Raw genomic sequence first — 21,232 nt, forward strand, 5'->3', positions numbered from 1 at the left:
TCCACTTGTTCCACACTGAACTAAAATGGACTATATAAACATTAAAACTGAATGAAAGGAGGTAAAAGAGTAAACCATTTATAAAAAAAAATATGTCATACATATCAAGACATCCAATTTTCAAACCGTGATGTCAGTTAAAACAACATTTTCTTACAGAAGACCCTTTTTATGGACGCAGCGACTGTCTTAAAAACTACATTAAACGCAAACAGGAAACCAATCAGTTTGAGAGAACAGCTGGGACAAATGTTCAGGAAGTTAACATCAAAAAAAAAAAGCCACGGTGGTAAAGGCAAACTCATAGTATGATAACTACTACCTCAGAAACAAGACCGCCCGTGGAGCACCACGATGTACTTCCTGGAGGACAGGACGAATCCTGAAGATCGTCATTTTCATGTAACTTACTGGCACCTATGGATCCATGTGGCAAGGGTATGAGTACGAGCAGGGTATGGCCCATACAAAACCCAGAGGTCCTTTCAGAATTAAAATAATAACATTAAAACAAACAGTGTTCATCCTGGGTCTTAGCTATTGGTGTGGAAGTGTCTGTCGATGGAAAAGTCACGTGACCTCGTTTTGCATATCTGCAGAACTTCCTCATCTTTAAACTCGCTGCTAATGGATTTCTTCTGGATTTGGCTGCGATGTTGCAAAACACTGTGTGTTGTATTGTTTTTTCCCGGAGAGCCCTACCAGACACTAACAATTAAAATAACTACAGAAGTGCTGATGGCTATATTTTATACTGATATATTAGCTATATCTTTCATATAACAGCTATAGAAAGTGTCCAAAAAGAACATGTGTTTGCATGCAAATCTCCACGATCCTAGCTTTAAACATTTAGGAAAGTTGGCAGTAAAATAGACAACACTTTGAATGGCCGGCACCTCTCAGCTCCTGCGCACAAAATGACCTACTTTTTAACGTTAGTTTCTCTTTACAGGCCATTTATATTAATTCAGCAAATTCATACAGACAGACAAACGCACGAGACACACACGCACGCATGCACACACAACACACACACACGCACAAATCAGTGCTCAGTACAGCCAGATCAAGAAAGACATGTTTACAGGCCTGTTGGTACCCCGCTATCCATTATGTAGTGCACTGACCCTGAACAGAGAAAACAGAAATACACACAAAACAACAGAAATGTTACGTTAGAGTCCTCGTCGTTACAATATGTCTTGATAAGAGTAGTACACAACATCACACAAAGTGCAGCATCACCCGGTAGTCACAGTCGTATCCCATCGCTTCACGGTTAGGCGCCTCTCTCATCTGACGGCTCTTCCTGTCTGCGCTCCGTCATCCGTGCACATCGCGGGCAAGTTGTGGAGTTGTCGTAGTAGCAGTCCCTGAACAGAAACACAATCGCCAACATCTTTAAAGACTCCCTGCTTCACTCGGGTAACGTGGGTTTTCTGTTTTAAAGGTATTCTCCATTTGAGAAGGCGGCCTGTGCATCGCTACCAGTAAGTGGCGACTAACCTGTGGAAGACCGCCGAGCAGTCGTGGCACACGGAGGTGTGGCTGTCGAAAGGGAACAAGATGTCTCCCTCCTTGCACAGCTCGCAGACAAATCCTTTGGCCTGACACCGCTACACACACACACACACACACACACACACACACACACACACACACACACACACACACACACACACACAATTTATATTTACGTTTTATAGGACCCTTGGTAGCTTGGGGTTTAAGGCAATTGCTGACCTTTGCCTAATGGTAAATTCTGCCTCTGCCTATTTTGAATGAACCCCATCTAGTCAAGACAAATAATGGAGGGGAGGACAGATTCCAACCACTGTGCCAGCAATTTAGATAATAACTTGAAGTCAACGTTGTTGTTTTTTTTTTGCCCTCTTTTTCTCCCTAATTGTACCCATCCAATTAGCCCACTCTTCCGAGTCGTCCAAGTTGCTGTTCCACCCCCTCTGCCAATCTGGGGAGGGCTGCAGACTACCACATGCCTCCTCCTCCTACATGTGGAGTCACCAGCTGCTTCTTTTCACCTGACAGTGAGGAGTTTCGCCAGGGGGACGTAGCACGTGGGAGGATCACGCTATTCCCCCCCAGTTCCCCCTCCCCCCCTGAACAGGAGCCCTGACCGACCAGAGGAGGCGCTAGCGCAGTGACCAGGACACATACCCACATCTGGCTTCCCACCCATAGACACGGCCAATTGTGTCTGTAGGGACGCCCGACCAAGCCGGAGGTAACAAGGGGATTCGAACCGGCGATCCCCATGTTGGTAGGCAACGGAACAGACCGCCATGCTACCCAGATGCCCCTCACACACACTATTTATAACATGACAAAGTCAAAATTTCAGGAGGAAGGAATTTCGACAACTAGCGAGACACACCCTCAATGACAACCCTACATGTTGTTACATGTTTAGCATAAATACACTCTTACTCTTAATCAGAGTTGTGTTTTAAAGATGCTGCATCTCACCTCGCAGTCTAATTTGATGTGCTTAGCAAACGTGGTGTGGATCTCTGTGAGGGAGCAGCTGAGTCGACCGCTGGAGATATCAATCAAATCCTGCAGCGAGTACATGTCGTCGTTCTCTACGAAGTGCTGGCGATCATGGAGCTGGGCCATGCAAAAACACCAGAAACATGCCGTTCATTCATGGACGCTGCTCAATCATGAAGGTGTTAAAAAGACACCACCTGAGTAATTTTTTAGTTTAGGTTCTAGTCCTTTTATAAAACCCCAGGTTCATAAAAAAACATGGCTTTTTCGCCAAGTGGTCACCACCAAACGACGCAGTAAATACAATGATTTCTGGTTTCAATCGATATCATATCAAACAAGGGCCTCGGATATTGTTGTGATTTCAATACTCAGGTTTACAGCAAAGTGAAAGAACCAAGCTGTTAACCCATCCAGTTTAATATTTTGACACAAGTATGGCTGAAAGTGTATAAAACACATCAGGATTACATAAGCATTTACAATAGTTATAGTGAGGGGCCACAATAATCATGGAAAGATGTACTTCTTCCATTTTCGCATAATTTTGAATATTCAGTTCATTGTCTACGTACACTTCAGCGCTGAAAGAGACAGCTGTTCAACTCCCTGCAGGCATATTTCTTACAAGTGACTTTTGTTGCTTAAAGATGCGGATAATTTCCAATGGAAAGGCCAACTTGGCATAACTGCAAGTTCCCATTAATTCAACCAATGTTACTGCACTTTTAATTGCATTGAATTGCAACAGATCACTCAATAAGACCTTAAATCAATACATCACTAAAAAAATACATTCACCATGAAGTTATTGTCTGTATGAGATGAAAAGATTCAAGTATTTATGAACATTTTGGCTAATTTTGTTTTATCTAAAAACCTTGCCGGCTATGTCCTGTTGTTTTTTTGTTGTCCATCAGTGATGTGTCAGTTCTGCCTTGGTGTTTTGTATGTTTTGTTTGTGTGAGAGTTTTATATATACTGGCTGCAAAGTAATTTCCCTGTAAGGGACAATAAAATATACTTTGACTCGAGTTTGACTTTGGATGATCTACAGCATGGCCACATGGTGGTGCTGTTGCAACAAATACTGCACAAAAAGTTCACAGAGAGGAACTATTACGTCAAAGCATACTAATTAGAATGTGGATGAACAATGCCACGGCCTTTTTCCAGTAGTGCAACCTGTAGAGTTACTGACCTGCAGTAGTAGCCGAGCCTCCATGGCCTCCTTACAGGTGACTAAATAGGGCTTCATCAGCAGGATATCTTGACGGAGCTTCTGTACAGGGGGTAACCAGACACAAAAACACACAGACTGCCATTAAGTCTCGCGGTATATGCAGAGACAAGTATTAATGCCAGCAATTATCCCTCCCCCTAACCGAACCAAGAGAGTAAAATTAAGAAAACTGGCAGGTGCCCCATACAAAAGTCAATTACTAGTTCCATAACTGCCCACTGAATAAACTTGTTTTTTTATTTCAGGTGTTGTGATGTACTTAGATGTGCACAAAGCTGGCATATCTGCTTGATGTAGTTTTCTAAAACTGGACGTTAGTTAACGTTATAGTGGCAAGCTAGCTAATGCAATGATTCATTCGTTTACACCCACAATATTCAATGTACTACAACCACAACTGGAAACTGCTTTAAAAATTCCAACAACTTCAAACAAATGATACGGGATTTAACTTCTAGTGTAAGCACACATGGAGAGAGGATTGAAGTAAAACACGATTAGACTTGTGGATGGCGGAGTCCGCGGTGGTGTAGCGGTCTAAGCATCGGCTTTGTGTCGACGCGGTTGCCCACTGGGGACCGGGGTTCGCGCCTCGGTCTCGTCAGATTCGACTATGGCCGGACTCGATGAGGCAGCAGTCATTGGCAGCGGGAGGGGGGCGGAGTCGGCTTGTGTTCGTCACGTGAATGCGTCTCTGGGTGTGTGTGGAAAAAGCAGTGGTTCGGCCTGGAGTCGCCTTGTCACGAAAGTGGCGAGGCGTCTCCTTCGAGACTGCCGGCCAGAGAGATGCAGTTGGCGAACGCACGCAGTACAAGGGTGGATGTTTGAATTAAAATAGGGATCAATTGGCCACTAAATTGGGAGAAATCAGAAATAAATTTATATATATATATATATATATATATATATATATGTATATATAAAAAAGATTTGTGGATGGCGATCTGTCCAGAGAGCAGGTTCTGCAACAGCCGGACAGTTTGTTTCTTGTTTTGTTTTTTGGGGTGGGAAATTTCCCCCTTTTTTCTCCCCAATTGTATCTGGCCAATTACCCAACTCTTCCGAGTCATCCCGGTCACTGCTCTGCTGATCCGGGGAGGGCTGCAGACTACCACATGCCTCCTCCCATACATGTGGAGTCGCCAGCTGCTTCTTTTCACCTGACAGTGAGGAGTTTCACCAGGGGAGCGTAGCACGTGGGAGGATCACGCTATTGCCCACCACAGTTCCTCCTCGCCCCTGAACAGGCACCTCGACCGACCAGAGGAGGCGCTGGTGCAGCAACCAGGACACATATTCACATCCGGCTTCCCACCCACAGACACGGCCAATTGTGTCTGTAGGAACGCCGGAGGTAACACGGGAATTCGAACCGACGATCCTCGAGTTGGTAGGCAAAGGAATAGACCGCCATGCCACCCGGACACCCCCGGCCAGTTTGTTAAGAAGAACAATACACTTAATAAAGATAAATGTGAGGCTACACACCCTAATCTCTACTAGCTCCTCCACGAAGTTAAACAGCAGTGGGTTGATCTCTTTCAGCTTAAGTACGGGTCGTGACATCATCAGGGCCAAGTAACGCATGGAAGAGCGACACACCTGGCAAAGACACACAAGTCAGCAAAAACTAGCCCCGCACATGCCCCAATACACACACCTGACAAATCTCCCAAGATCACGTTTAGATACTTCATGAAGAAGTATACTGAGCTTCCGTACATTCGTTAGGTAAATAAACAAACAAATAAATGAGTGGGTGAAGGATCCTGGGTCGAAGCCTAGCTCAGTGTGGCCCACCAGCGTACCTTGCGTGGTTCAAACTCCCAGTTGTGGATGACACGCGCCGGAATGATTGCCGTGTCGTTCCAGTGGCATGTGCTGCAGTAATACTGGCCTGTGTAATCGCATTGCCTGGCCTCACTAGGGATGCCCCCTACAGGATAAAATAGCACAGTGAAGACAGATGATCAAACTAAAGATCCAAGTGAGCGTCAAAGACCCAGATTAAAAGGTCCACCGCTGCATACAACTTGGCAGTCTTGAGTAAAAAGTGACTTCCCTAAAAGTGGTGCTATCTAAAATGTTTTATAACACACACAATTGCATAAATTTTTAATAAAAAAATGGAATAACATACACCCAGCTCCTAATGGCTATAATACCTAACAAAAGGGAGTTAGCTAAAAGCCACGGAAGCAAATGTGATTCTTTCTGGAAGATTTTCTTTTTTTTTTTAAAATTTATTTCTGATTTTTCCCTTTTTTCTCCCAATTTAGTGGCCAATTGATCCCTATTTTAATTCAAACACCCACCCTCGTATTGCATGCGTTCGCCAACTGCATCTCTCCGGCCGGCAGTCTTGAAGGAAAGCGCCTCCCCACTTTCGTGACAAGGCGAATCCAAGCCGAACCACTGTTTTTCCGACACACACAGAGACGCATTCACATGACGAACACAAGCCGACTCCGCCCCCCTCCCGAAGACAGCGTTGCCAATGATTGCTGCTTCATCGAGTCCGGCCATAGTCGGATCTGACGAGACCGGGGCGCGAACCCCAGTCCCCAGTGGGCAACTGCATCGACACCAAGCCGATGCTTAGACCGCTACGCCACCGCGGACCCTCTTTCTGGAAGATTTTAAGGTCTAATGACTCAAGTTGAGTGTTTTGGTCTGAAACAAAGACAGTCCAACACCTACGCAACATTCTGCCTACTGTTAAGCGTGGTGGTTTCAGCATCCTGCTTTGGGATTGCTTTTCAGTAGGAGGGGCAGGGAAGCTTAATGCCGTCAAGGGCACAAGCACAAGCGAATCCTTGAGGAGAACCCATTTCAACTGGGTTTAGACCAAAGATTCATGTTCCAGTATGAGTCCAAAATTGCTGTCCATCAACAGACAATATAATTTGAGTGCTGACAGACGACAAGAGTTGGAACAAATTTGCATGGTGTAATGGGCAATATTTCAAGATCTAAGATTGCAAAAGCTCATGCAGACACACCTGAGAAGAGTCACAGCTGTAATTGCTGCCAAACACCGATCAACATTTTTACAAATTTTTGGGATTGTCCCCCATTTTTCTCCCCAACTGTACTTGGCCAATTACCCCACTCTTCCGAGCCGTCCCGGTCTCTGCTCCACCCCCTCTGCCGATCCGGGGAAGGCAGCAGACTACCACATGCCTCCTCCGACACATATGGAGTCGCCAGCCGATTTTTTTCACCTGACAGTGAGAAGTTTCGCCAAGGGGATGTAGCGTGTGGGAGGATCACACTATTCCCCCCAGTTCCCCCTCCCCCCCGAACAGGCGCCCCGCCCGACCAGAGGAGGCGCTGGTGCAGCGACCAGGACACACACTCACATCCAGCTTCCCACCTGCAGACACAGCCATTTGTTTCTGTAGGAATGCCCGGCCAAGCCGGAGGTAACACGGGAGAAATATTTTAAGCACAAATCATCCTGAAGGAATTTTTTTTTGCTTGTATTGTAGAGTTCTTTTGTGTAATAAGGAGAGAAAAAATATTTCAATTAAGTGAAATTTGGAGGTGTGACAGGAACAAAATATGCAGCGATCAAGGGGGTGAATATTTCATGAATGCACTGTAACTTAAGTCTAATCAGATCAGGAAGTCTTCTCCTAAAAATGGTCTTGGATTCTATCACTGGGCCTCAGGCAAAATCCAGGCATGCCTTAATGTTGGCCTTTCTCAGAAGTGACTTGCCTCCAGCCACTCTCTCAGCACGACCTAATCTGTAAAGTGCTGGAGAAATTTGTTGATCACGGGACAGTTTCTCCCATTTAAGCCAATGAGCCGTCCAACTCTGGAGTATCAAATCTGACCTTTTGGTTACACATCTGACAATTGCCCTTTTTGTCCGGCTGCTCGGTTTAGTTGAATGGCTTGGTCGTTGGACTTTTGCACCATATTTTTTTTTTATAGTTTTGTTACAATGGATTTTACGATGCTTTTACGACCTTTTTATAACCTTCTCCATTTATAACCTCAACTTGAGGTTCAACAGGCGGTTAACTGGTCTTGGTGACAGCAGGACCGACCTCATCTGCTGTTTCAGTACTGACACCTCACACAGTGATAGTCATAGTGCATAGTTGGGCCTTTTAAATGTATTTGGTATGACCTCTCAAGTGAACCCACCTGGCCCAATTTAAGTTGTTAATACTGCTAACTAGTATTAAAGACCAGGAAATGGACTTTGAATTTAACACTTTAATGGCTGTCAAGTACACAACATAACGTCCATAGCCCGGAAAAAAAAAAGCACACATGCCACTTTATTTGTCGTTTCATTTCATGTACCCAAATACATGAAATGAAATGCCGTTTCCCCCAGCCTACAGCAGTGCAACACAAAAACAAAAACACATCCAAAAACTACAAGAACACACAGACTCAAACTAACACATATATCCAAACTAAACAAAAAAAATTACTGTCCAAGGGAACGAACACAAGCCAGGATGACTGTCGGAACTGCCGGGCTGCATGGGCTAGCAGTTAGCTTAGCCTGACCCGCTTCCGCACCCTGTCAGACCGTCCTTGGTGTTTCCTCCTCGGGCACAGCTCCAGGCAGGGGCCGTGGTCCCTGGGCCCACCGGACAAAGCAGACCAAGCTCTCCCAGCCAGACACCCTCGACACACCTCTCTGCACTCCACACAACAACATCAAAAACACCACAGTCAACGCCAGGTGAGGCCGCCGCCAGACCGCCCTTGGTGTTATCAGAACTGCCCTTCTGCATGGGCTAGCAGTTAGCTTAGCCTGCCCCGCTTCCGCGTCCTGTCAGACTGCCCTCGGCGTTACTTCCTTGGGCGCAGCTCCGGGCAAGGCCGTGGTCCCTGGGCGCACAGGATGCAGCAGATCAAGCTCACCCAGCCGATCCAGCGCCAGCTCTCCCAGCCATCAAACGAAGACAGCTTAGATGCAGACGTGGACAAAGACACTGCATAGATGGTACTGGGTGAGGACACCGCAAATGTGAATTCACGCGCCATCTTCCCACACGACACTGGGTGAGGCCACTGCGAACGTGAATTCACACCGCCATCTTCAATGACACTACACTGACCTTGATATAATTGACCTACATTACCTTGATATAATGGAACAAAAGTACCGTAAGTACAATCACATGGGCACAATACCAAAAGGCAAACTTAACAATCTACCTCTCTTTTTTATGAAAACAAAACAAAAGCAAAACCTAAGTCAGGGGGATAGGTTTAATAAAAATGTCTTTTCTAGCCATGATGCTCTATTTCAAAAGCCAGGTGCCATGAAGAAGTACCATTAGAAGCACGAGTGCAGATGCTCCTTTTTCAGTCAAGCAGCCAGCAAGCTGTTCTTTTGTAGTTGACCAAAGAACATGTTGGATCTTCTGAGCTTGGATCAGCTCCTTAATGCTACTTATCTCCAGATGTAGTCTTTTTTCTATGATGAATTTTGTGGATTTGATCGCATCAACCAGCAACTAGTTGTCAGTGACGCATGTTATGGGTAACATGTCCATTAGCCTCACCTGTGGTCAGTTCAGAGAATAGTGTTGTCAGGGACACAGCACTGTCAGTTCCATCAGCAAGAACTAGTGTTTCTCCAGTGAGTGTACCATGTACAACTCTTCTGATCCTTTTTGACTGCCAGCAGATGGGGGAGAAGTTTCCTTCCTGTCCCATTAGCATGACAAGGTGTCCACCTTAGGAGCCTCCATCTGGGAGACTGCCTAGTGATGCGTCACTGAAAACAACTAGGTTGAGTCCTTTTTTCCCAATTGTTGGAATTTCCAAGTTACATGATCAGTTTTCAGTTTCCAGTTTCCTAACAACCTTGTTAGCCTTATGTAAACTTTGTACTGTTGTGTATTTTGTGGAGGATGCAAGATTGCATACATCAAACATCCCATCGGGTCTATTTTGTCTTGCAACCCAGAGAATCTGACCAATCTTTGATCTTAGCTGGTCAGTCTTGGGTCGAGTGAGAGGAGCATCAAGCTGTAGAGCACAAGGAATCAATGCGAATGGGATGAAGATTCTTGATATAGCCACCTTGTTGCATCAGTATGGCCCTATTAACAGTGGTGAGTTCCATGCCAGTGTAACAGAAGCTATCTACCTCTTCACGACCAACTGCAAAATCAGCTTTCAGCTGTGGAATCACTGTGGCTGCAAAGTCAGTTGAGCCACTCCGAATAGTCATCAACATGACATGCAAATATTGCATTAACATTGCAGTCTTGATGCATCCAGTAAAACACAGCAGGATCGACCTGTGACACTCTGCCACCCGTTCTTGCATTGTGTCTTTAACTCTGTTGTACCACTAAACTGCCGCATAGCTGTGGGTGGACCTAGATGGGCCTGGGCCCACCCAATCAGAAGGCTTCCTTTTTTGCTGGATCATCCAGTGAATTGCAGTCAATGAATACTGTTTCAATTATCTGACAACACGAAAAATAAAAATAAAACAATTCTTGTCTCTTGTTTAGCATATGATGACGATAGGTCAGAATTGGCAGTACACTTCGCACATGCCAGATTGCGAGCAGCCCCTCCTCTTTCACTCCCTGTACAGTGAGCACATTGCGCAGAGGAACCGAGGCCTACTTTCTGCAAGCTAGCTGCTTGTAATGTAGGTTGAGTTAAAAATCGTGGCAAAACAAAGCAGTTGGCTTAAGTTTGTCACAAAAAGACGAGAGGAGCAGGAGGAAGAGAGTTAAGCTCAAGTTCAGGCATCATTCTCAACTCACCACCCACACCAAGCCCTGTCCTCTCCTGCTGTCAGAAGTAAGCTAACTTACATTTTCGGACTGTAGTAGCCTACTGCATATTTCAATACTATTGTTTATTGGATATAGTGTTTGTTGGTCGTACAATTGAATTTCATGCTGATGTTGCTGCATCTGCTGTGTGTGTGTGTGTATGTGTGTGTGTGTGCAGTGTTGTACAAGTTTGCACTTCTCAAGCGCTAGCTCAAAGTTCAGTTCACACAGATTAAAATGAACTAGCTCATAATAAAAGTTCATAATTAACATTCATAGTCCAAAACAAAGGAGATCATCATCAACTTTAGGAAACAGGAAGAGGAACCTGCTCCCTTATACATCGGAGGAGACATGGTGGAGAGGGTGACCAGCTTCAAAATTCCTTGGCACACACATCTCCCAGGACCTCACATGGACTGTCAATACAACTTCCCGAGTGAAGAAGGGACAGCAGCGGCTTTACTTTCTGAGGACACTGAGGAGAGCTAATTTGCCCCAGCCGCTGCTGGTGTCCTTCTATCACTGCTCCATAGAAGGCATCCTCACTTCTGGCATCTCTGTGTGGTAGGCCAGTTGCACTGTGGCTGATAAGAAGGCTCCACAGAGAGTGATTAAGCCAGCACAGAAAACCGTTGGCACACAGCTACCTTCACTTCAGGACATATACAGATCCCGCTGCCTACGTCGGACCACAAACATAATCAAGGACTCGTCTCACCCAGGCAACCACCCTTTCATGCTGTTGCCCGCTGGGAGGCGCTATAGGACTTTCAAGAACCGTACTTCCGGACTTGAACAGTTTCTACCCAAGTGCCATTAAAGAACTGCACTCTGTTAATCAACTCTAAGGTTACAATAATATCTTGAAACTGTGCAATAACTCCTTTACATTTTGGCATGTGCAATAAAATATGCTGACTCGGGTTAGTGCAATACACAGACTGACTGTCTAGTGTACCAGATATTACCCTTGTTTTTACACTTATGTGTGCATTACCTACTGACTGTGCTGCAAATGTGTGTCTATTTGTATTTTGTTTTATTGGTATATATTTTATTTATTTATTTGCTATTGCTTGTGTACCTATTCTTCATCATCCAACTCTGAAAACCCACACCCCATCCACCTATGCTTTACCCAGTCATTACCCCCACCAACACCACTCTTCACACTGCATCCACACTTACTCAGCGACACAGGCGTTCGGCATTCTGCACAGCGGTAATCTTGCCGGTCTAATCCTATCTCAGGACAGATGCTGAGTTCATACTCGGACTGGTGGCTGACCTTTGACTTCACACAGGGCTTGGTGATCAGGTTCATACACTTGCTGTGGCAGCGATAGCAGCAACCTGAGAGAGGAGAAGTAGACAAATTCAGCATGGCAAATTCTCAGGTTCATAAAGAGACATGAATTTTTAGATATGATTTGGTGCAGATATTTTGCAGGGTTACAGATAACAGTTGGGAGAGAGCTTTGATCCACACAGTCATCTTATTAGTTCATGCATTCTCTCGTTACTGTGCTAATTAGAATTTATTCAAATAATAAATCAGTGTGTCTCATCTTCCAGGGGATGCTAGGTAGACACCTCAGGTGGACACGGGGGTCCCCAGGCTAGGGGGACACAGGGGTCCCCAAGCTAGAAGAACCACTTTGGGAACCACTTGTATTTAGCATAATGAATAAACTTCCATTGAGACAAATTTCGAAGTGTTGCAGTTAAAAATGATCAGGCTGAAGAACTGAACAAACCCTTGTATTTATAAATATCCAGTTTACAGACTTAGATCATTTGATGTTGTCTAATGCAACAGCTCCTCTCTGTACTAACGTGTCCCTCCCAGTGAACATTCACTATAATTGAATTGAGCTTGCAAAATTATGCAACTGAGAGCAATCCTTTGTTGACTCCCTTTCACTCCTAATAACTCTGTCCATGAAGAGGAAGCCTCAAAATTAAAAAAAAAAAGAAGAGGAAAAGAAATGTTGAGCCCTTACTGTTTTGATTCACGCTCAATAATCCAGATAAGGAAATCCCAGAAAGTATATTACTATCAGAATATGTTACTATCAGTAATACATTCCGTATCTACATATATCTATTAGTTGTTATTCAGTTGAAAGTGGTCCACAAAACTTTTTTGGCTCCTAAAACAACACTTAACCTCCATGTATCTCAAGAGGTGAAACTTGGGTCTTGTACGACCCCTAATCAGAAAGTTGGGACGGTATGTTAAACTAAAATTAAAGCTGAAAGCAGGGATTTGACCTGAATTACACTGAAAACAATACAACAGCACATTAATCGATGTTTTACCTCATTAATTTATTTGTTTTGTTTTTTTCAAAATAAACACTTATCTCAACTTTGATTTTTGCAACATATTTTGCATTTCAAAATGTGCCACACATTCTCCATTGGGGTCAAGGCAAAACTGCAGGCAGGGCAGTCCCGCACCCGCACCCTTTTCTTCCGCCGCCATGCCTTTGTAATGTGTGCAGAAAGTGGTTGTGCATTGTCTTGTTGAAATATGTATGGGCGCGCCTGGAAAAGATGTCGTCTTGAAGGTAGCTTCTGTTGGTCCAGAATCTCTGTGTACTTTTCGGCATTAATGGTGCCATCACAGAAGTGTACGTTACCTTTGCCAAGGGCACTTATACAACCCCCAAGGCTCAGCATTTTCGGTTTTTACCGATTTTCACCGAAAAATACCCAGATTTTTAAACTGATTTTCACCCGGATTTTGTTTCCACGGATCCAAAGGTTGTTCCGGTTCTCGTGAGGTTATGTAAAAGCGTCCTCTTGTGGCGAAATTCAGCATGCTGGGTGGCTTTGAAAAATAAAAACCACAAACGCTGAGCCTTGACAACCCCATACCATGACAGACCCTGGCTTTTGGACTTGTTCCTGGTAACAGTCTGGATGGTTCCTTTCTTCTTTGGTACAGAGCACACGGTGTCCACTTCTTCCAAAGAAGAACTGAAACAATGATTCGTCTGACCACGATACACATTTCCACTGTGGGACGGTCCATCACAGATGCCTCCAAGCCCAGAGAAGTCGATGGCACTTCTAGACACGGTTAACATAAGGCTTCCTTTTGGCACAGCAAAGTTTTAACTGGCATTTGTGGATGTAATTACGTATTGTCGTGCTCATCAAAGGTTTTTCAAAGTAATCCTGAGCCTGTGTGGTTATATCACTTATAGATGGTTCTTGATGCAGTGCCGTCTGAGGGATCGGACAGCACGGTTATTCAGCTTGGGCTTGTGCCCTTGTCCTTTAGGCACTGAAATTCCTCCAGACTCCTTCCATCCATCCATTATCTGAACCACTTATCCTGCTCTCAGGGTCACAGAGATGCTGGAGCCTATCCCAGCAGTCATTGGGCGGCAGGCAGGGAGTCACCCCGGACAGGCCGTCAGGCCATCACACAGGGCAGACACACATACACATTCATACCTAGGGGCAATTTAGTACAGCCAATTCACCTGACCTACATGTCTTTGGACTGTGGGAGGAAACCGGAGCACCCGGAGGAAACCCATGCAGACATGGGGAGAACATGCAAACTCCACACAGAGGACGACCTGGGATGACCCCCAAGGTTGGACTACCCCAGGGCTCGAACCCAGGACCTTCTTGCTGTGAGGCAACCGCGCTAAAACTGCGCCACCGTGCCGCCCCTCCAGACTCCTTGAATCTTTTAATTATGTCATGCACCGTAGAGGGTGAAAATACAAACCCCTTCTTACCTTTCTTTGAGAAACATTGTTTTTAAACATTTCAATAACTTTCTCAAGCATTTGTTGGCAAACTGGTTATCCTGGGCCCATCTTTTCTCCTAAAGGACTAGGCTTTTCCTGGATGCTGCTTTTGTACAAAATAATGATCACAATCACCTGTTGACATCACCCATTTCAAATCACATTATTATCTAATTATTTTACCTCATTACTAGCCCAAAATTGCCATGTCCCAACTTTCTTTGGAATGTGTTGCATGTTGTGTTCATGCTGTATGCAATGAAATACTAGTCAAAGTACATTTAGAAATCCCTGCCTTCTTATTTTTTTATTTGCATTTTCCATACCATCCCAACTTTTTCTGCATTGGGTTTATAACAGAATGATCATTGGATACTTCGTCTCACCTGTGCAGGTATACCATGTCTGGATAAGGCCCCAGATAATGGTGTTGCATTTGTCACATGTCTGTTTCACACTCTTGCTCTTTTCCTTATAAAATCGGTGCTCCGACAGAATTCTCATATTAGGCTCGTCTTCCTCAGGGTCCTGCAACAGACAATGAGCAGCACAAAAGACACGATTAACAGGTAATTTCTTGAGAACGTAAACTATGAGCACTATGAGCAGTACTCATTGGTGGTGAAACATAACTGGATGTCACATTATCACATTTACATTGAGCTACCTTAGTTAGCAGCAACTTATATCCAAAGTGACTTACAAGAGAGTTGGCAATTAGCAGATAAATTTGAGTGCCACCAATAGACACAATAGAACACTACATAGTAATCATACCATAGCCAAGAGTGCATGTCTAGTGTGCTTTAGATCATCAAGAGGTGCTCACTCTCGATCGCAGAGGTCAGAGAATCACTGCACAGAGTGAACACACAGAAGGCTGCCGGACCGGACGGAATACCGGGTCGGGTCCTCCAGGAATGCTTCGACCAGCTGGCTGAGGTCTTCACAACTATATTTAACCTCTCACTGTCCCAATCAATCCATAGGCCCAGCATGCTTCAAGACCACCTCTATCATTCCTGTCCCCAAGAAATCAACACCCACATGTCTGAATGACTACTGACCCATAGCACTTGCCCCCATTGCCATGAAGTGCTTTGAGAGACTGGTTCTGGCTCACATCAAAAACACTACCCCCCCCCCCCACACACACACACACACACATTCGACCCACATCAGTTCGCCTACCGTCCCAAAAGGTGTACAGAGGACACCATTGTCACTGCCCTGCACTTTGCTCTAACCCACCTTGAACTTAACAACATATACGTCCGGATGCTGTTCATAGATTAAAGCTCTGATTTCAACACTATCATCCTTGCCAAACTAACCACCAAACTCCTCTCCCTTGGTCTCAACCCCTCCATCTGTAACTGGACCCTGGACTTCCTGACCAACAGACCTTAGTCTGTTAGGTTAGGTGACCACACCTCCTCCACCCTGACCCTCAGCACAGGTGCCTGGACTGCATGCTTGGACTGTACTGACTGGGATGTTTTCAGGTCTGCCACCAACAGTCTAGATGAGTACACTGAGGCTGTGATGTCTTAAATCAGCTTTTATGAGGACAGTTGTGTACCATCACACACCAGGGTTAGTTTCTACAATGACAAACCCTGGTTTACAGCTAAACTCAGACAGCTTAGGTTGGAAGAGTAGGAAGCATTTAGGAGTGGGGAAAAGGTCTGGTTTAATAAGTAAATACAGGATTAGCAAGGGGGTGAGAGACGCTAAACGACTGTACTCTGAGAGATTTCAACAGCAGTTCTCAGAAAACAACTCAGCCTCTGTCTGGAAGCGCCTCAGACAGATCACTAACTACAAACCAAAAGCTTCTCACTCAACAAATTACATGTGCCTGGCCAAAGATCTGAATGAGTTATCCAAAGGAGTTGAATCAAGTGCGACTGGACTTGGTATATATCCGTGAAGACGTTTTGCCTCTCATCCAAGAGGCTTCCTCAGTTCGTGCCTTTCTGACTAGACCAAGCTAGCCTGACTGGCTGGTGATGAGGCTCAGAATTTATCCTCTTTGGAGTCATTATCAGAGCTATAGATGTCCATGGCTCTTTGTGTCCCGATGTTTACCAACGCCCGTCGCTAACAAAGCCGTAGATATGCGTGGCTCTTAGCGACGGGCGTTGGTAAACATTGGAACACAAAGTTGGTAAATATCGGGGCACAAAGAGCCATGGACATCTATTGCGCTGATAACAACTCCAAAGAGGATAAATACTGAGTCTCATCACCAGCCAGTCAGACTAGCTTGGTCTAGTCAGAAAGGCACGAACTGAGGAAGCCTCTTGGATGAGAGGCGAAACGTCTTCACGGATATATACCAAGTCCAGTCGCACTTGATTCAACTCCTTTGGATAACCTGGATGAATGAAAACATTCACAGACATTTTGCGGAACAATTTGGGTCTGACACCCTTAAAATGGTGAGGGAATATGAAAGGATGGCTCGGAAGATTGCAGACTACAGAAATCACTTGCAATTCAATCTGAGATGCAGACAACACAGGCTCATACCCACTAGCCTGTGCCTGTGTACCACAATGAAAGGACATAGAGCAGACAGAATCATAGAGAAGGCACAGAATCAACTCCTGAATGAAAGAGTGAGACAGGTCCATTTCACCATTGAAGGGCTGAAAGAGAAATCTGACCAACTACTCCAGCAAATAACATCCCACTTGCCTGGTGCAGTCTTGGAGAGGATCACTGATTTCACCAAGAAAGCCCAACTATCTCAACACCACAAAACCAAAGAAAGGCAGACAAGGAAGTTTCAAAATTTACAGCGACAAACCAACAACACTAGCCAAGCAGATATATTTACCTGGAGACAAAAGACAGAACATCCCACACAAAACGGAACGCAGAACAGATGGATCAAGAATCTGTTGGACAAGGTACTTACCCAACCAGAGAAGGAGGTCTTAGCCAAAGGACTGAACTTTGCCATGACACCCAAACAACTACCTATAGTTGACCTCATCACATCCACAGAATCAGCCATAAGGAAAAACAATCTAACGGAAACCGAGGTGGAACAGCTTAGGTTAAAGGTATCAGCAGCTCTGTCCAATGCGAAACTCCCTCTTTCCAACCTAACCATGGAGGAAAGGAAAGCCGTGACAGCCCTGAGCAAGGATGAAAACATCACTATCCTTCCAGCAGATAAGGGGAGATGCACGGTTATCCTCAACAGAACAGACTACCACGCCAAGATCACGTCATTACTCAGCGACACCGACAGCTATGAACCTCTGAGACGCGATCCTACTAGTGGTTACAAGAGGAGAATAATAGAATACCTACAGAAACTACAGAAAGGAGGAACCATTGATCGGATACAATACCACCGTCTCTACCCACAAGATAACAGTCCATGCATATATGGACTCCCTAAGATCCATAAAGATGGAACCCCCCTCAGGCCCATCGTCAGCAGCATAAACTCGGTCACGTACAACAATGCCAAACATATAGCCAACATCTTGACCACTTTAGTGGGCAAAACACCTCACCATATCTAAAACTCCTTTGACTTTGTGGACAAGGTCCAAGGTGTAAAACTGGAACCGGATGAAACCATGGTATCCTACGACGTGACCTCGTTATTCACCTGCATCCCAACCATGGAGGCTTTGGAAACTGTGAGGCAACGTTTGCTACGGGATGACACCCCCCACAATAGGACCAACCTCAGCCCAGACCAGATTTGCCAACTACTGGACCTTTTTTTGCCTGAACACTACATATTTCCAATTCAGGGGTCAGTTTTACAGACAGAAACACGGCTGTGCAATGGGCTCACCAGTATCACCCATTGTGGCCAACTTATATATGGAAGAGATAGAACACAGGGCCCTGAACTCCTTCAGAGGAACACCTCCGAGCCACTGGTTCAGATATGTGGACGACACATGGGTCAAAATCCAAACACAAGAGGTGCAAGCGTTTACCAAACACATCAACTCAGTGGACAAGAACATTAAGTTCACAAGGGAAGACGTAAAGAACAACAGTTTGCTCTTCTTGGACTGACGACACCACCCTTATTGGCCTCATCTCTGGTGGGGATGAGTCCGCCTACGGGTGAGAGATTGACCTTTTGGTGTCCTCGTGCAGCCAAAACAACTTGGAGCTCAACGCTCCAAAGATTTTGAGATGATTGTGCACTTCAGAAAAGTACCCAGCCCATCCACCCCCACCACCCTGTGTGGCTCCCCAGTTGATACTGTGGAATTCTTCTGCTTCCTGGGCATCACTTCATCACCCAGGACCTCAAGTGGGGGCTGAACATCAATTCCCTCACCAAGAACACACAGCAGAGGATGTACTTCCTGCGGCAGCTGAAAAAATTCCACATGCCAAAGCCAATGATGGTGCACTTTAACACTGTCATCAGAGTTCATCCTCACCTCCTCCATCACAATCTGGTACGCTGCTGCCACTGCCAAGAACAAGGGCAGACTGCAGCATATCATTCACTTTGCTGAGAGGGTGATTAGCTGCAACCTGCTGTCTCTCCATGACCTGTACGCTTCCAGGACACTGAGGTGAGCAGGAAAGATCATGGCTGACATTTCCCACCCAGGCCATGGTCTCTTCAAAACACTCCCCTCTGGCAAGAGGCTATTATCTATAAAAACCAGAACCTCACACCACAAGAACAGCTTCTTCCCTACGGCAGCAGGCCTTTCTAACAAGCCCCCAGACACCCACAAATCCTGACACTGCCGCCCCCCAACCCCTTTTATCTGCTTTGCTTTCTGTATATGGTCACCCTGCAAAAAAACTACACTACATTGTAAAAAAAACCTTATTCTGTAAATAACTTAAAATTCTAATTTAACTTTTTGCAAATACAGCTTCTGCCACCCAGTACAGAGCATCAGGGGCTGCCATATGATCTCATGTTCAGCTTGGAAACAGTGTTGATTGCACCTTATTGCACCTTACTTTCATCCATTCCATCTGCAGTTATCCTAATTAGGGTCACCTTGCTTTCATTTTTATTTTATTTTATCTTGTGTAAATATAACTATTATCTTTACTATTAATTAAACTTATTAATTATTAATTAATCATGAATCATTATAATTAATTAAACTGTTAATTTTTCCCTCTTGCACCAACACACCAAGACAAATTACTTGTATGTCCTTGTACTTGGCAAAAAATCTGATTATGATTTTGAGGTGTAGAGACTGCTTTTCCTCCAGTAGATAAATGTGAAAACACCACTCTAGTGACAAACTTTGCACAGATACAAGTCAGTAGTCAAGGCTAGACATTTTAGGGGACACAAACATAAGAAAAACACATTTTTGAGTAGAAGTGCACTTTAATGTATGGATTTATTGTAGCAGATAGCATCCAGCAACAACTCCTCTTGACAGACAAGAGTAGGGGGGGCTTTCTTGTCCTGTTGTTCCATTTATATTTTGGGATATATGTATTCTTTGGTTAATCATTATCAATGCCATTTTTTTGGCGTTTTGTTTCCTGGTATCAGCTATCAGATGAGCAAATATCCAAGTTCAAGGACAGTGGAATGATGTGGGCCTCCATTGTTGATTGTCTCGGCATCAGTGTTGCAACCCTGTTTCGAAGATGACAAGAATTAGGCATTGTACAGATTTCCATCCCATCTCCAACAATGAGCTGATGCCATTATTCGGGAACTAATCCCTAGTATTCCAAATGCCGGAGCTAGGCTTATGCAATGTAAAACTGACTATACAATTCAATGTATTTAACTGTATTTAACCCCCGTTCTTTGTGCATACAGTGGCAAATGTATTAACAAGACTAAGTTTTAGTTTGAGATATTTGTCTTTCAGCCTTCTGCCTCCACTCCAATACTATGAAGGTGAATGGTGTTATATTTGTGGTGCTACAGCTACACTAGAGGTTCTGTGAGGTTGTACTTTGGCACAGTAGTGCTTTGAGCTGGATGCTAATGTCAGTCTGCTCAGAATAACAATGACAATAAGCTCATATTCATTATATACTGAACAGTAAAGAAACCTAAGAAACCACTAATACCTTTGTCGTATTATTGAATCTTCTCAATAAACATCTGACCTCCAAAAAAAGATACATTCATGTTAGTTACGAGTTTTTCATTTGCAGAATATGACTGAATCTCGTGCCTGAACTGAAGTGAGCAAGTGTCCTTTCGTCATATTACATGTCAACACGTTACTTTGTATCTTACTGTCCCAACACTTCTGGAAGTATACCGTTTCTGAAGAATTTCTCAACTTTGGGAATCACATTATCCCAAAATTCCCTATCAGGGAAAATTCTTTCAACAAAAATGTCATTCCTGTAGTTCAAAGTTACAATATTCAGCATCCACAAGGTAAAGTGGTGCCTGGACTTGGAAGTAGTAAGCATGGCTCCTGTCTAATGTAACATCATCCCCATCATTGATAAGGAAGAATCCCTTGTCTCCAGCACACATGTGCAGATTAATCTTGTCTGGTTTGCTATGTTGGCACTAAAATTAACAGTGAAAAGAACATGTAAACAAGGTTAATTTTGTCTGACTTTTTACTTAATTCCCTGATTCTTATATAAAGACTGCAGTCTTCATCTGAGGTGTTGCCGAAGCTTTCTGTCAGCTGACTTATGTGGACATGGTCGTCCTACCTGTTACCACATAAATCAGCTGACAGGAAGCTTCAGCAACATTTCAGATGAAGACTGTAGGCTTAGCAGTTGGAACTTATCAGGTAAAAAAAAAAACAAAAAAAAAACTATTGTCTTTATATGAGAAATCAGTGAACTAAGCATGTAAACAAGTATGTATGTCAATATCTTTCCATGGTTTAAATGCTTTCTGTCTTTACATTAAGTGAAATTATGAAGTTATATGTCGAACATCTTTTTTAGTGCGTTTA

General features: G+C 44.3%; 1 protein-coding gene across 1 annotated transcript in view; it reads right to left on the reverse strand.

Moving 5' to 3' along the window:
* Positions 1-183: 183 nt before the first annotated feature.
* def8 (differentially expressed in FDCP 8 homolog) overlaps positions 184-21,232 on the reverse strand; it is a 40,132-nt gene continuing 19,083 nt past the window's right edge. The window contains exons 5-12 of the mRNA XM_056278761.1: positions 14,696-14,837; positions 11,725-11,889; positions 5,566-5,693; positions 5,246-5,359; positions 3,716-3,796; positions 2,491-2,631; positions 1,510-1,619; positions 184-1,376 (exon numbers count right to left, since the gene is read on the reverse strand). Coding sequence (XP_056134736.1) covers positions 1,283-1,376; positions 1,510-1,619; positions 2,491-2,631; positions 3,716-3,796; positions 5,246-5,359; positions 5,566-5,693; positions 11,725-11,889; positions 14,696-14,837 — 975 coding nt within the window. The 3' untranslated portion in view covers positions 184-1,282. The remainder of the gene's footprint in view (positions 1,377-1,509; positions 1,620-2,490; positions 2,632-3,715; positions 3,797-5,245; positions 5,360-5,565; positions 5,694-11,724; positions 11,890-14,695; positions 14,838-21,232) is intronic.

This window comes from Lampris incognitus, chromosome 4 (assembly GCF_029633865.1).
Source record: "Lampris incognitus isolate fLamInc1 chromosome 4, fLamInc1.hap2, whole genome shotgun sequence".
Classification (NCBI taxonomy): Eukaryota; Metazoa; Chordata; class Actinopteri; order Lampriformes; family Lampridae; genus Lampris; species Lampris incognitus.